At 54.9% G+C, this 15,485-nt stretch overlaps 1 protein-coding gene across 9 annotated transcripts in view; it reads right to left on the minus strand.

Annotated features, from left to right (window-relative positions):
* SDK2 (sidekick cell adhesion molecule 2) overlaps positions 1–15,485 on the minus strand; it is a 260,824-nt gene continuing 245,339 nt past the window's right edge. For 3 of the 9 annotated variants that reach the window (XM_064583643.1, XM_064583646.1, XM_064583648.1), the window contains one exon: positions 5,962–9,773. In XM_064583643.1, coding sequence (XP_064439713.1) covers positions 9,420–9,773 — 354 coding nt within the window. In that variant the 3' untranslated portion in view covers positions 5,962–9,419. Of the gene's footprint in view, positions 545–1,858; positions 4,145–5,957; positions 9,774–15,485 lie in introns of those variants that run through there. The other 6 variants (XR_010408765.1, XR_010408764.1, XR_010408763.1 and 3 more) reach the window with 6 other exon arrangements.

Genomic DNA, 15,485 nt, shown 5'->3' on the forward strand with positions numbered 1-15,485 from the left:
TTCTTTTCTACCCTTTTCATTTCATTTCGTGGCCCCCTTTCCCCAAAGGTATGGAGAAGGCATGGCTCCAGGTTGGGCAACTTTTTAGGCTTGCGGAGCCCACGACAACCTTGTGATCTGATCCAAAGGCAAACTGGTGTCCTGTGGGTTGGATGCAGCCTGAAGATATAGTCTGTTTGCATGCACAGCTGTTCTGGTTACTATTATTGCAAAACAAACCCCTTTCAAGCAGTCGTTTTATTATGCTTCTAGATTCTATGGGTCCCGGGAATTGAGACTAAGCACAGAAAGAGTGGCTTGTTTCTGTTTCATGATGTAAGAGGTATCAGCTGGGAAGACTGAAGACAGGGTTGGGGGGGGGCAGGTAGAAGTGGGTGAGTATGGGTAGTGTGACTCAGTGGTTGGGGTCCAGAATCAGACTGGCTCACCTTCACTCTGGTGGTTAATTCTGGCTAACAGCCAGAACTCCTATGTATGGCTTTTCCACGTGGGGTAATTTGGGCTTCCTCACAAGATGGCGGCCAAGTGCCAAAGCTCAAGCATCCTGAAAGAACCAGACAGAAACTATATGGTCTTTCATGACTGTATTGGTCTCCTAGGGCTGTCATAACAAACTACACAGGTGATTTAACAGAAATTAATTCTCTCAAAGAAGTTCAAAATCAAGCTGCCAACCCAGTTGGTTCTTTCTGAGGCTGTGAGGGGGAAGCTGTTCCATGCTCTCTCTTAGCTTCTGGTGGACTCAGGCATCCCTTGGCTTATAGATCCATCACCCCTAATCCTCTGTCTTCCCCTGGCCCTCTTCCTGCATCTCCACACTGTCTTCCTTCTGTGCATCTCTCTCTCCGTGTCCCATTTCCCCTTTTTATAAGGACGCCAATCATCTTGGATTAGAACCCACCTCATCTTAACTTGATCATCTGTAAAGACTCTATTTTTAAAGAAGGTCACATTCACAGGTCCTGGGGGTTAGGACTCAGACATCTTTTGGGGTGACACAGTTCATCCCATAACGACGACCCTGAAAGTCACATAGCCTCATTTCTGCTCTAGTCCTATGCCCCCCTCAACCAGGTTCACAGAGAGGGAACATCGGCTCCATTTTTGGATGGAGGGGTGTCAGAGTTACATTATAAGAAGAGCACATGAGATGGGAGATCTTTTGCAATCATTTGGGGAAGATTTGATCTGCCACAACAAAGCTTACTATATATATATGTACCTATAGTTGTTAACATTTAGGCATAAGGGAAATTCACATAAAGTTTGGGTTTCTGGTTCTTGAAGAATCAGAAAAGCCTGGAACATGGGCCTCTCACCCCACCTCACCCCCTCCCAGTGGCAGCAGTCAGGGAGACCTGCCCCTTTCCGGAGGGCAGCGGGTTCTGCCGCTGACCCACTTCCTGAGTCTCCCTTCTCTGAGGTCCAATGTCAGTTGTCATCTTGTCACCGTGCATCGCTGTGTGTCCCTTACACTCAGCCTGCTTCTCTCCTGTATGGCCTTGCAGCCCTGGTCCAGGCTGTGCAGAGGAAACTCCCTGGGGCAGGACCCCAGGAACTCCCCCTCAGGTGCAGTCACGGTGTCAGGACGGAAACAATTCCACCCCCCACCCCAAGAGGTGACAGAAGGCCACGGAAAGGAGCCGGCCTCTGATTCAGGGCCCAGTGTATGCAGGATGGGTCTAGGCAGGAGGACAAGGCCGGACAAGCACAGACAGCTGGCTGATTGCAGAGGGCAGGGTGAGGAGGAGTGGGGAGGTGAGCTGGAAAACTGCAAACAGATGTGGTCATTCGCCCGGCCCCGCCCCCACGGGTCACCCCGCCCACCCTCCGCCTCCTTCGGCCCCGCCCCACCGATTTCCTTCCAAGAAATGACGTGGGGACCACTTCTGAGGTGGCTTCTCTGACTTCCCACCATTCCCATCCGTTTTCTAGAGCCCTCCGGATCTTCCCTGCTATTGGCCAAATCCCTTTACAACCCATGCCACCAAAGTAAACAATCCAAGATCGCCAACTGTAGTTCAGGGTCATCCTGGGAGCCTTGAACTAGACCAGTGATTTTTCTCTGCAGAAGGGACCATGGATGGGAAGCAGGCCAGCACTGGGAGTTAGGGGACAGGCTCTAGCTCCGGGTCTCAGGCAGGAGTGTGGGCAGCTCCCTTCACCCCCAGGGGCTGTCTTCAAGCTGGAACCCCTGGTGTTTTGGCTGGGGCAGTCCCCAGGCATGGGGGGCATCCCTGGGGGCCCTGGCCCTGTCACTTCAGGCGGGTTACTTGGACCCTCTGTGTTTCAGTTCCTGCCTTTGTGACACAGAATGAGTTAATTTGTGCAAAGTGGCTAGGAAAGCGTTTGGCCAAGGGTGAGCTCTTGTTCGTATGTACCCATGTCCTTGACCACATCCGGGTGTCTTCCATCTGGTGATGTACTGTTGGGTCCTAGCAGAAGTTGGGGAATGTGGAGCCTTGCTTTGTGAGGGTATGCGGTGTCCCCACCTACCAGGCACTGTGCCAGACCCAAACAAGCAGGTAGGTCCTGCCACTCCCTCTGCACTTACCCAGCAATGGCCACAGAGGGAGAGAGCCTCCCCGCCAAAGAATTCTGGTCACCGGCGTCTGTGATTAATATTTTGCAGATTGGTGGCGGGTGAGGGTTTTTCCTGACCTCAGGGAATGACTGTTATTTGGCTCTTACTGAGAGGTGGAAACAATTTAAGAAGGGGGGAGGTTGGGGAGAAACAGGAAAACAAGCATCCCATAGTTGCCAATTTAATTCAGGGCTGGCTGGTGCTCTTCTACAGAAAGCTAAGACAGCTGGGGGTGGGAGCGGAAGGGAGGCCTGAGGTCTGGGAGGTGCCTGGTCCTGGGACACTGCCAGCCTATGTGAGTCTGTTGAACCTAAACCCTCCAAGATAAAAGGCACACACTGGAGCTCCAGGGAGAGCCGATGATGCGTTCTCCAGGGCTGCCGTAACCAAGTACTGTAGACGGGCGTTGGCTGAGACCAACACAATTTTATTCTCTCCGGTTCTGGTGGCTGGAAGTCCAAAATCAAGGTGTCCGCAGGACCACACTCGCTCTGAAGGTTCTAGGGGAGCCTCCTTCCTGGCCTCCTCCAGCTTCTGGTGGCTCTTGCAGTCCTTGGCGTTCCTTGCCTTGTAGACACGCCACTCCCATCTCTGCATCTGTGTTCACATGGGCTTTCCCGCGTGTGTGTCTCTCTGTGTCCTCTCCTCTTCTTATAAGGACACCACTTGTTGGATTTAGGGCCCACCCTACGCCAGTATGACCTCATCTTAAATAATTGTATCTGCAAAGAACCTACCTCCAAATAAGGTCATGTTCTGCGGTTCCAGGTGGACATGGATTTCAGGGGTTCATAAGTCAACCTACTATGGTACCTTTGACTCCCTTATCTGGGGGTCATGCCACAGAGCTTCCAGCAAACATGGACTTGACCAGAAGCCACTTTAGAACAGGGGTCAGCAAACGCCACTTGTTTTTATATGACCCATGCGCTAAGAATGATTTTTACATTTTTTAAATGATCCAGAAAAAATAAAAACCAGAATGATATTGCAGTACACGTGAGAATTACAGAAAATTCTAATTTCAGTGTCCCTAAATAAAACTTGATGGGAACACAGCTACCCATTCATGTATTTACCTTCTCTGGCTGCTTCCTTGCTAGGACACGGACCATGTGGCCCGAAAAGCCTGAAATATTTACCACCTGGCCTTTTAGGGAAAACGTTTGTCCACCCCTGTGAAGGTCGCTATCTTGAAACAATGTTTCCTGCCTGGCCTGCATCCTTCCAGAATGTGGAGGCCTCCCCAGACGTCTAGGTCGAGCAGTGTCTGACCCCTGGCTGGAGGCTGCTTGGTGGTTAAGGGACGGTGGGGGGAGAGGGGTCGTGCGCAGGGAAGCCAGGCAGGCCTGGGGTCCAGTTCTGGCTCTCACACTTACCTGGCTTTCCACGTCTGGGTGTCCTTCTCTGGTAAATGAGCAAGAGGCGAATTCCTGCATCATGGGGCCGCTGTGAGGATTAATGGAGTGCAGAAAGGGGCCTTCAGCACAGTGCTCGGGGGTGGGATGCGGTCAGTAAAGGTCAACTGCTCCTCCGGCTAGTGCAGGCGATTGCAGCCAACTGAAAGTCAAAGACCTTTTAAATTCTAGAATATGCCAGAAAATCCCACCTATTCTGGCGGAAGCTCCCAGCAAGCCTATTTGGGTCTAATTCCACTCTTCAACGTTGAAAAAAGAGTAAGAGAATTGAGTGGAAGGGTGGAACTTCCACGGGGACATGAGCATCAGAAGACACACCTAAGCGCTGCTGTGGGCCCGCCAGCCACTGGGTGACCTTCCTGTCCACCTTTCTCTGCACCCCCGGGGGGAGGCCGGCCCACATGGACTGCATCCCATCGCCCTCTGACTTCCTGCTGAATTTGGATCATAAGGAGCCCAAAAGGGAGGCTGGAGGACGGACGGAAGGCGAGCCAGGCCCAGGTTGGGAGGTGGTGCTTCTCCGGCTCCCAACTGGCCCCTGTGCGGCATCTCTCTCTCCATCCAGCCTCCTCTGTCTGCAGGTTCCAGTAACTTCCTCTTCCGTCCTCTGCAGGCCTGGGCGGGTAATGGCACCAGGTGATCTTGACTTTGGGTCCCGTGGTGTTCCTTGAGCTCCCCGGCGCTTTACTGCAATTTTGCAACATTTTCCTTAAATGGCCCTAATTAGAGGATCCTGTTGGTTTCCAGCATGAGTGATACACTCTGAAAAGCAGGCTTCACTCTCCTCCCAGGGACGCCCCCCTCCACCCAATGTCTAAGATTCAGGAGTTTTCTACTGATGCGTTTTCCAGCTAGGTGACTTCCAAGCTCCCTGCATGTGGAACTGGACACTGCAAGTCCTCAATCCATAATTTCTATACATTTTTGCTTTCTTTTAAAGAAACAGACTGGAATTCACTGATGATCCATGATAGATGTGATTTATGTAAGAAAAGCAACAAAGAACTGTATCTATGGAGCGCATTCTTGGGAAAAGAAAAACGCCACGGCCCAACATGAACAGATTGGTGAATGAATTTACATGTGTGTTTTAAGAAAAAATAGCGCGCAAGGGTGTATATATGTAGATTTTTAAATTCCCTGCTTTGTTTGGATTAGTTGAGCAGTCTCTGTGGGAGTGTCTGATGTACATTACACAGTCGACTTTGTAAAATAAGTCTGCTCATCGAGTGGCCTTCCATGAATATTCCCATCGTTTGTCCTTAGTTCCCTTTCTATTTGAATCTGACTATATGTGGGAGAAATGTGGGATCGTGTAATACCAACACCACGGTACTCAGAAACTCAGCCATTCAAGCCCTCCCTCTCAACCCAGGGGGACTAACTAGGTTAATTCCACCAAGTACCACGGTGGCTCCTGAAACACCCACATCAGGGTCTGCGGTGCTGGCTTGGTAGGAATGAAGATGAACATGGGCAAGGAACTGGCCTTAAAATATCACAGAGGCAGCCAACACCTCTGGGGCCAGACGGCTTTAGGGCAAACCCCGGCTTTTCCAATTCTCAAGGAAGCCACTTAAATTCTCCCTGATCCGGTTTCCCTCCGGAAGGTACTGTCAGGACTCCCCGAGGTAATCAGTGTAAAGCGGTAAGAACAGTGTCTGGCCGACAGTGAATGGCACACAAGTGTTAGCTAATGTCATCCATCAGTGCCGTGTTGCCTCTCATTTGTTGTGATCTGGGTGGCTCTTATCCTCAAAGCGTAAAATAAATAAAATAGCGCGCTTCATTTGAAGGCATGGATGGCCACTCACCTACGAATTGAGAAGGCAAGTGAGTGGGACCCCTGTTGCTACAAAAACACAGCCTGGCTAACACTGGATTGCTTCAGCATGATGCGAGGGTAGCAGTCCCCACTTAACCCTCCAGGGAGGAGAAGAATAAATAAATGTCACTTCAGAACTCCAAAAAAAAAAAAAAAAAAAAAAAAAAAAGTTTATTTATAAAATACTGACAAGTTTGACAGGCCATGGGACATCTCGTAGTATATATTTCAAATCAATTTCGTTCTTACCTTTCATTTAAAAAATAAACCCGCTAACAAGCTATGTGACGTATAGATATATATATTTTTTCTTACAGATAGAGACACCTGCCACAATGAATACTCTCCCCATAATTTATTATATCTTTTAAATCAAAAAATAAAGATTTGTGTTGGGTTTTTGTTTTTGGAGTCTATGTGTATGAAGAAAGGTAACAGGTTTGAATGCTTTTGGTTATTCTTACGGAAACAAAGAGAAGGGGGTGGTCCCAAGAGAGGGGCAGGACCTGGGCAGGACCATGCAGAGGCACTCGGATCGGGCGACTGCTGCTAGGGTTGGGGTGGGGGGGGAGATCGCCCCCGTTCCTGTCCTCCGGCCCCTCACGCCATGGGCACCATGGGAAGGTGAGGGGAGCCCCTGCCCCAAGTGGGCTCTGGGAGGCTCTGGCACCTTTAAAAGCTCTGCCCAGGGAGGTGTGGGCAGAGACAGAAGGCCTCGAGCCAGCGGTGCTCTGGGCGGGGGCAGCCAGAAGTGTCCTTGTTCCTTCTGAGTCACGGCAGTGTCAGGTGAGGGGACGAGACAGGCGGCCTGGGTTTGCAAGCTCCCCGGGGCCCTGGGAGAAAGGTGCTTCTGGAACCGGAGCCGCTTTCTGGTTCGTCTTGGCAGCCTGGGTGCTGAACGGCTTGCACGCTGGAGGCGTGGCCGCGAGGGGGAAGGGCGGCGCTGGGGGGCCAAGCGCAGGTTGCCGGGTGGACCCCAGGTTTCCCCAGGGGCACGGTGAGGCAGAGCCAAGGACACAGAGGGGTCCTGCTGTGAACCTGCTGCAGGTGATCACGCAGACAGGGGCCCCGGCATCATCGGCCCAGGGAAGTTCCCTGTTACCCACGGGCAGTGCCCACCCAGCACACCGTTCTCATGCGGCCGGGGGTCTGGCCGGGGGGTGGAGGGCCTCCACTGCCCCAGCAGATATGTAAACGAGGGCAGAGATGTCCTCTAAGAACTCTAGAGCTCCACGGCGGGAGACCTGGGCTTCCCGATGTGGGTGGGGCAGCGGGGCAACATTTTGGGTGGGTGGATGTGGACTGAGGGCTTGGATGTTCACCTTGGGCCGTGTCTGCCTTCCGGCTTGCGCAGTGTCCTCGCCTGAGACAACCGATCCCGGCTGGCTTCGGGGGCAGGGACCCCGGCTGCCCGGGCCTCACGGGGCACAGACAGCTTCGGCCATCAGAAGGAATCGCAAGCCTCTTTGTGAACACACGCCTGGATGTGTGTGTGTGTGCGTGTGTGTGCGTGAGCCCAGGCGTGCACGGGCACCTTGCTGAGTGTGCATGGGTGTGTCAGTGTGGGCGTGAAGGAGCGTGTGGGGAGGGGAGGGTGCACATCTCAGTGCCCCAGGCGATCCATGAAAGGCAAAGGAAATGTGGCCTCGTGTGCAGTACACACATGCGCGTGCACAAACACACACACACACACACACACACAGGGCTTCACTCGTCCCACCTCCCCCCACCCCACACACACACCCAGAGCCCCCCCTGCGCTGGGCTCAATTCATTCCCCAGTGCAAACTGGGAACTTCCATAAATGGCTAAACACACAGCAGATAAGGAAAAGGATGAGGTTGTTAAAAAAAGATGAGATGAAAAAGGAGGAGGAAGCGGGAGATCACACGCCAGCCGATGTGCTACCATGGAGACATGAGCTGTGTGTACAGGGCAGAGCTCGGGCCTGTGTCCTCACAGCCCGGGCCAGTGAACTTCCCTCCCCAGAGCCCCCTCAGCTGGTGTCGGCCTGTGGGGCTGGGTGCAGACCCTCGCTTTCCTTGGCTTGCTCCCCAAATCCCCCTCTCAGGCCTCCCCTAACCGTTCCCCTCAGCCCCCGAGATGGGGCCTATGTGTGGCACCCCCAGAGAGCCCTGTCCCACGGAGGGCCCCACGCGGAACCGAACAGGTCCCTGCAGGACCCTCTCCTCTCCTGGAGGCAGCCGTCCACCCAAACCCGCGGCGCTGGGCCTGCTGGGGGCACTTGACTCTTTGTAAACCGGGTGCTGGGCTGACCAGGCAAATTCTGGGAGCTCTGGTTTCTAGACCAGGGGCTTGGCCCACCCCTCGGGGCTTCTGTACCCCTGTGCTTGGCGGGGTGGGGGGGGGATGTGTTTTAGATGTGGATCGCTCTGGGGTGAGAGTGAGAGGGACCACACATCCCGTGTGTGGAGTGAGTGTCCCGTTTGGCTAGGACCCACAGGGATTTGTCTTGGAGAGGATCTCTAGACCCTTCTCCCTGCCAAGTGCATGGGGGACCTGTGTGTGTGTCTCAGGAGGAAGGGATCTATCTAGGGACAGGGGTGTGTCTGCCTAGATGGCCATTCCTCACCCTGCCTAGCTCCCCAGTCCTGTGCCTGCCGAACTTCCTTGTCTAAGAAGCTTCCTTTCAGGAGGGAAGAAAGAGAGAAGTCAAGCTTCTTTCTTAACGTTCTTCATTTCCTGCCTTAGGGCCCAGTTATCCCAGTGATGCCTGGCCAGTGCCCTGTACCTCTGCCCCCCGGGTTCACCTCTCCTGGTCTGCGCTCAGGAAAGTGAATTCAAGTAAAGCCATAGCTGGGTTCAGTGGTGCTGGGGGGGGGGCTCTCCCCACCCTCCCCACCCCCAGGCCCCTCTTCCTTGGATTCACCACAAAAAGAGTGTATAAGAAACAAAGAGCTAGCTAGGCAGACTCTCACCCCTTTGTTAGTTTCCTTTTTCTAAATAAACCAGATGCTTGGTGGAGACGTTGAGCCAGGGAGGGGACAGCAGAGTGTGAGGAGCAGGCCAGGGGGCCGGGCCGTCCATCCGTCTGTCCGAGGCCTGCCAGTGATGCATGGGGAGGGGTGGGCGGGTGCAGAGAGAGAAGGTGAGCTTTGCCCTCCCACAGGGATGCCCAGCCTTGCACACCAGCCTTGCACACCAGCAGTCAGCCGTGGGCCCAGGGCCCCAGCACATATGGAAGGGGCAGCTGTCAGGACTTCCAGAAGCTTCTCGTCCCCTCAGCACGCTGCCCTACAGCTCTCCTGGCCTCAGCTTTCTCGCCGCCCTGCCACCTCTCTCAGGCCCGGTCCAGCAGCCCCGACTCTGAGCACAGTCTGCAAAGGGATCAGAGAACCCCACAATCTGGAGCCGACCAACCGTCGGCCACGCAGAGCCTCCCTCATGGCTTCCTTCTCCTCCTTCTCAACACCGGCTTTGCTGGCCCTGGAATCTCTGGAAAAATAAACTCAGGAGGTGAAAAGTTGACTTGGTTTCTTGGTGTTTTTGTTTTCTGGCAGGCAGTGCGGGGAGGGGCGGACGGGGAGTTTGGTGCCGTTTTTTTTTTTTCTTTCCTTTCCCCCTTCCGACGTCAAACAAATGAGGAAAATCCTGCTATAGGAGCCCGGGAGCCGGGGGTGAGGCTGCTGGGGGGGCGGTAGAGGGTGCTCTGCTGACTCGGGGGGTTCGGGGGGTTCTGGGGCGTTGGGGTCCGACTGGCCTTGGGCCGGAAGAGGCTGCCCTGCTGGGCGCTGTTGCTGTTGGCCACGGTGTTGGGGTCCGGCTCGCCCGAGTCGCTCTCCGTGTAGCTGTAGGCCTGCGCCCGCGAGATCCCCTTCTGCTGCCGCCGCCATGAGTTATAGTATGTGGGGTCGCTGATGTAGTGGTTGACAAAAGAGTGGGCCTTCTGGTGGGTCGAGTCAGCCTCGTACTCACTGTCGCTTCCCTGGGAGGACAGAGAATCGGGGAGTCAGGGGCCCCGAGGGGCCAGCTTGCAGCAGGTGCCCCAGTCTGAATCTCCCAAGCCCTGGACGAGGGGCCACCACCGTCCCCTCACCACCAAGGGGGCCCGATGCAAAGTTGGGCCCACCTCCCCTGCCTTTGGAGTGGATCGTGGGGCCGAAGGGTCTACCGTGGGGCTGGCACACGGCCTGCAGGCACCTGACGTGAATCTGAACTCGGAAGACCTGAGTTCTAATCCTTTTTTTTTTTTTTTCCAATTGAGGGGAAATTCATAGAACATAAAGTTAACCGTTTTAAAGCGTAAGGTTCCGTGGCTTTTAGTCCATTCACAATGTTGTGCAGCCATTGTTCTGTGTGGTTCCAGAACAGTTTCATCAGCCTCTGCCCTCATTCCCCGTTCCTTCCCCGCCCCCACTCCGGGTGACCACTGACCCGCTTTCTATTTCCGGGGATCTACCTACTCTGGGCATTTCATACAGATGGGATCGTACAGTATGTGGCTCATGGGCCTGGCTTCTTTCACTTAGCGTAATGTTTTCGAGATTGAATTCATCCTGCCTTTTCATTTGCTGTATTTCTGATGCTCTGGCACCTGAGGCCTTGCTGACTCTGGAGAGGAAATGGGCTCCCGGGGCTGGTCGGTCCCTGCAGCTAGCGATGCCTTTTCCTATCACACTGACTCACTCTCCCCTGCCCCTCGTCACCCCAGGGCCGGGTACCAGACAACCAAGGGACAGCCCCTCTACCCCAAAGCCCACTGAATTTAGTCAAACAAACCCAAGCCTGCTCCCACAATGAAGGCTCCTGCCCACATGTCCCTCCTGTTCCCTCTGATTCCTGGGGACCCCGGTGCCTCCCCAAAATGGCCCTGCATGGTGTGATATGTCCCCTCTACTTGGGAACTGTGAATAATTCGATTTTTCAAGGGCGGTCATCTCCTGATCCGTTCGTGCATGATATACTGAGTTCCACCCTTGGTCTACCTCTGACTTACGGTGTGACTGGGGACCGAGCCAGGGCCAGACCTGCAGAGGCTCCTGGCTCCGAAGAGAGATGCTGGTGCCCACCCATGTGTGACCCAGGATAAAAGCAACCCTCAGTTATAAAACGAGCATGCGAAAAATAGCAACAGAAGGTCCGAATTTCACACGATGACTGCCCTGTGGCTTTTTCTCCTAAACGCAAAACATTAAATTATTCCTAAAACTGTCACTACTTCCATGTCCCACCGTTGCTTCATCTGCCTATGGGGGAATCAGCAGGAGACAAGAGTCAGGCTGGGTTGTGAAGTAAAACAGCCTTCGCTCGTTGGGTCGGATCTGCATCGTGGAGCTAAAAATATCAAGCGCCCCTCCCCCACGCCCGGCTCCCAGCACTGTTTTGAGAACCAAGAAGAGGACAGATGGGAACACCCTTAGAATGCTCTGGAAGAGACATGCTCTGATTTGAGCGAACAGTACACTCTCAGGGCAATGCAGCTCCGAAGGCCTGCGTCAGGTTACCACGTCCCGGCCCGAATACACGGAGACAGTAAACGCCATCAACCTACTTCGGATAAAAACAGCAAGAGAGCCCAGTGGGCCCAAAGTGAACGCGTGTGTGTCCTTCTTGACAGGTAGAGCAGACGGAGAGCTGCTGACCTTGCTGCAAGGTGTCGGAGCCACGGGGAGTGCAAGGTGCACCTGCCCTCAGGAGCCCGAAGGCCCGTAGGGCGTCGAGCCCCTCTCGGCAAAGAGCTCCAAGGACAGAACTGCGGCAATGCCAGGTCGGGGAGCAGGCCCTCTGCCAGGCGGCAGGAACCTGTGGTCAACTTTCACACCTCGGGGTGGTGGCGGCTACCACTCCGCGAGTACGGAGAACCCCAGTTCTCTCTCCTGTGCAGAGAGGGTGAGGGTTCGCCCCGAGACACACAGAACCGAGGGACTCGGGTCTGCCGGATGTTCCAAAGCCCACGCGTGCTCTGAACAAACCCCCTCCTGTCTGGAGACGGAACGAGAGCCCTTCTGCCCTCCCAGCAGGGATTGCGTACTCCCTCCTGGATCTGCAAATTCCTGTTGTCTGGCCCCTCCCCTCCTCCACCTCACCCCTCCACAGTCCTGGCTGCTCTCCTTACCACCACCCTGCACACCCTCCCAGGACCTCAGTCCTCTTGGCAGCGGAACTGGCTGCCAGAGACAATGGAAAGTCCCTCGCTCGTCCCATGACGCAGAACAGCACAATGCGAGCCCCTTTCCTTGCCTACTGCCCAGCTGCTGGCCCAGGAGGGAACAAAGGGGCCATACAGACAGGGGCTCCATATGCCAAACGTGGGGAGGGGGCTGAGGACTGGGCACCTGAGGCCTGGGGCTTCGAGGTGGCGGCCCAGAGGCAGGAGAAGTCTGAGCAGGCTGTGGTAGATGCCATGAGGCAGGGGGCCGGAGAGGGGAGGCCCTGGTCCAGGAGCAGCAAGGGTCTGTAAGTGCGGGACATGGGAGAGGGCCACCTCACAGTTCTGCCTATGGGTCAGGTCTTTCCAGAAGGGCCTCCACCAGCTGGCCTGAATAGCTGCTAGCATCCTTGTTAGAGGTTCTAGAACTCTGGCTAGCCCCGCAGGGGAGTCCCCATCACTGCAGCCCCATCTAGGAGGTGACTGCTGTGTGGCCAAGTTCTGACTCTGTCCCTTGCTAGCTAGATTAAGTTTGGACCCATCACCTGGCCTCTCCCAGCCTCAGTATCCTTGTCTGTCAAATGGGTAGATACCTGCAATTCACAGGGTGAAAAAGGCTTGGAAGCGGCCCCCCAGGAGGGATCAGAAGGAGCTGGGGTCACAGAGGGTGACTCAGTGCTCAGGCGGCCGGGAAAGGGGAAGGATGTTCAGCTTCTGCCCTCCCCTCCAAAAGTAAAGCATCACTAGAGTGGCGATGGGCCTCTCTGGCCCTCCCGGGGGCCCCAACCCCAAAGCCCATTCATGCACATCATCACGGGTCTGACGGCTACCAACTGCTGAGCACCTACTGTGTGTGGGACACTGTGGGGCGGCCTTCCTGATGCGCACGGAAAAGCGGGGGAAGCAAGAGTTGCGCGGGGGGGGGGGGGGGAGGAGCAGGGGCTTAGAGATGGGCCTGCCCCACCCCCAGCTCTCCGAAGCCTTCGGGAGAGGGGGGTGCTTTGCCTCAGCGACTGCTCTTCTGCCGCCACCTCCTCCAACATCTGTTTCTTTTCTGCATGGGGGTGGGGTGAGAAGGGGAGAAAGCAGGCAAGGGGGGACCCAGGGCGCCCATTCCAGCTTTCAACTCTCACGTGGGCCTCGGTAATTGAATGCAGCTTCCCAGTAACCGACCCAGCACAAAGGAGACCTTTCACGGGGCAGTCCCGCCAGGCCGCCAGGCAATCAGGGGACTGCTCCAGCTCTGGGCCTCTTAACAGCTCCTCAAAGCCACTCACTCAGCAATTACCAGGCTTGGGGAGGGGCGCGGGGAGGGGGCCAGTGGGAGGGGGGACCCCGACAAGAGCCCGCAACAAAAGAGGGGGGGCAAAGGAGAGCCTCTTGTTCTCCTGCTGCTGCCAGCATGGGGTGGGGGGGGGTGGGGATCCTGCACCAGACTCAGGAGGCGATGGGCGTGGGACCCGGGGCCCAGGCAGGGTGCCCTCATCTTGTTGAGGCTCCTGAGGTCTGGCAGGAATGTGTTGCCCCGGTTGACAGGAGGTCCCCTGTACCCGCTCCTTTGGAGGCTGGAAGCTGGAGCCCCTCCCTCACCTATGGCCCAGGGGCTCTCCGCGGGGGTCTAGGCAGAGAGGCCAGCCCTGCACCCTTGCCCTTGAGCCAGTGGGCCTCTCCTGGGCATTAGAGGTGGGGGTGAGGATGTGCTGATTCTCCCTCCCTGGAAGCCCCCTTTACGCACAATTTTGTTAGGGATCTGGGCTTCTTGTACTAAAACAGCTAGAAATCTTCTCCCAGGAATGTCCTTTTAAAAATGTCAGCTCAGGGGTGCCTGGCTGGCTGAGTCAGTTGAGCGTCTGCCTTCGGCTCAGGTCATGATCCTGGGGTCCTGGGATCGAGCCCCGTGTCGGGCTCAGCGGGAAGTCTGCTTCTCTTTCTCCCTCTGCTCCCCCTTCTTGCTCTCTCTCTCAAATAAATAAATAAATCTTTAAAAAGTGTCAGCTCAGACACAAGGTTACCTGTGCCCCTGACAGGTGAAGTGACAGTCAACATGTCCCCCACCCACCCCGCTGTCAGACATGCTTGCATTTGGGGGCCTCATGGGAGGTCACCAGGATGGGAGGTGTTGGGGTCAGTGAAGACCTCTCTCTCCTTCCATCTCCCTTCTGTGCCAGGCATCTGGGCAAGGCCAGGCTGTCGGAGCCGGCCAGACCCAGATTTGAATCCCCACTGCCTGCACTTCTGAGCCCTGTGATCAGGGGCACGGTGCTGGACTTCTCTGAGCCTCAGTTTCCCCCAACTGTTAACCAGGCGTCCTGCAACTTGCATGATGGGACGGTTAGATTTTAAATGAGAATGTGGACAGTGCAGGGCCCAAGAGGTAGCTTTGCCTCCTTCCTCCCGGACTCCCTCTGCCCTGCCCGGAGTGTATTTCTAGTTTGGCACAAGCTCGGGCTTCCTCAGCCTGTATGGGTCAGCCTAAGGAGAAGCAGGAGACGGGCCTCAGTGAATCTCTTAGACTCATGGCCCAGCTCAATGGACAAGAGGCAAACACGAACACAAAACCAGACACTCGGAGGGGATGACAGAACCACTCAGCCAAACACGAACCTATAAACCCTTACCACTCCCTTCTATGCATGACCCAGTCCTGTTCACACTTGGAGGCCCAGCTGAAATGCCACCTCCTCCAGGCAGCCCCCTGGGACCTTCCCCCAAGATTCCTCACAGGGCTTTCTATCCATGTGCCATGAGAAACAGGAAGCCTTCTGCTCCCCATTTTTCTCCTAAAGTTAGATACTGTGGTGCCATAAAATTTTAATGAGAGATGAAAACACGGGGTTATTTGAAACATGTGGTCTTCCCTAATGGGTCCTAACATACCATAATGCAACATTCATTAAGAGCCGGTCTTGCTCACTAATGGGGCTGCCATGTGTAAGCCATGCTCGGTTCTGTTTAGCGGGTGCAGAAAAAATAGTTGTTGAATAAATGCACCGAGAAAGGAATGAACAGGTTCCAGGGAGGACAAAACCAGCCAGGTGCTGCCCAGCACCTGATCCGAGCATGACATACAGTAGGGGTACAGGGGGCTAAGGTGGGTGGGCCTGGCCTCGTCGTCGTCGGAGGCTCCCTGACTCCTGCAACAGAAGCCTGACTCAGGCTTCCCAGAGCGCTCTGAGGGCCAAGCCGTACCATTCTTGAACAATCCTTAGGGTCATTCCTGGCCGCCCATAAGGGCTCATAAATGTTCACCCTTATGACGGGGTGCTCAAGAAAGCCTAATTTGTCCGGTGTATTTTACTTTTCCACATAGGCTTAATTTCATTACAATGAGCTTCCCAGGGCTTCCCAGGAAATCACAAAGACTGAATACTTATTCGTAGAGACGTGCCATTGGCTGGGAATTCATTTTCCATTGAGATTTGCTTGTGCACTATGTAATTTTTCTCCCATACTTGGGCTCTTACTTTGAAAATGACCTTGGAATGCAGCCATACTTCGTTTTCAAAAGTTGCATCAAACAAGCCCTGGGCTCTTCAAACCTCAGCCTTT

This window comes from Mirounga angustirostris, unplaced genomic scaffold (assembly GCF_029215605.1).
Source record: "Mirounga angustirostris isolate CCGP_5_RB_7025 unplaced genomic scaffold, mMirAng1.0.hap1 SCAF_17, whole genome shotgun sequence".
NCBI classification, from domain to species: domain Eukaryota; kingdom Metazoa; phylum Chordata; class Mammalia; order Carnivora; family Phocidae; genus Mirounga; species Mirounga angustirostris.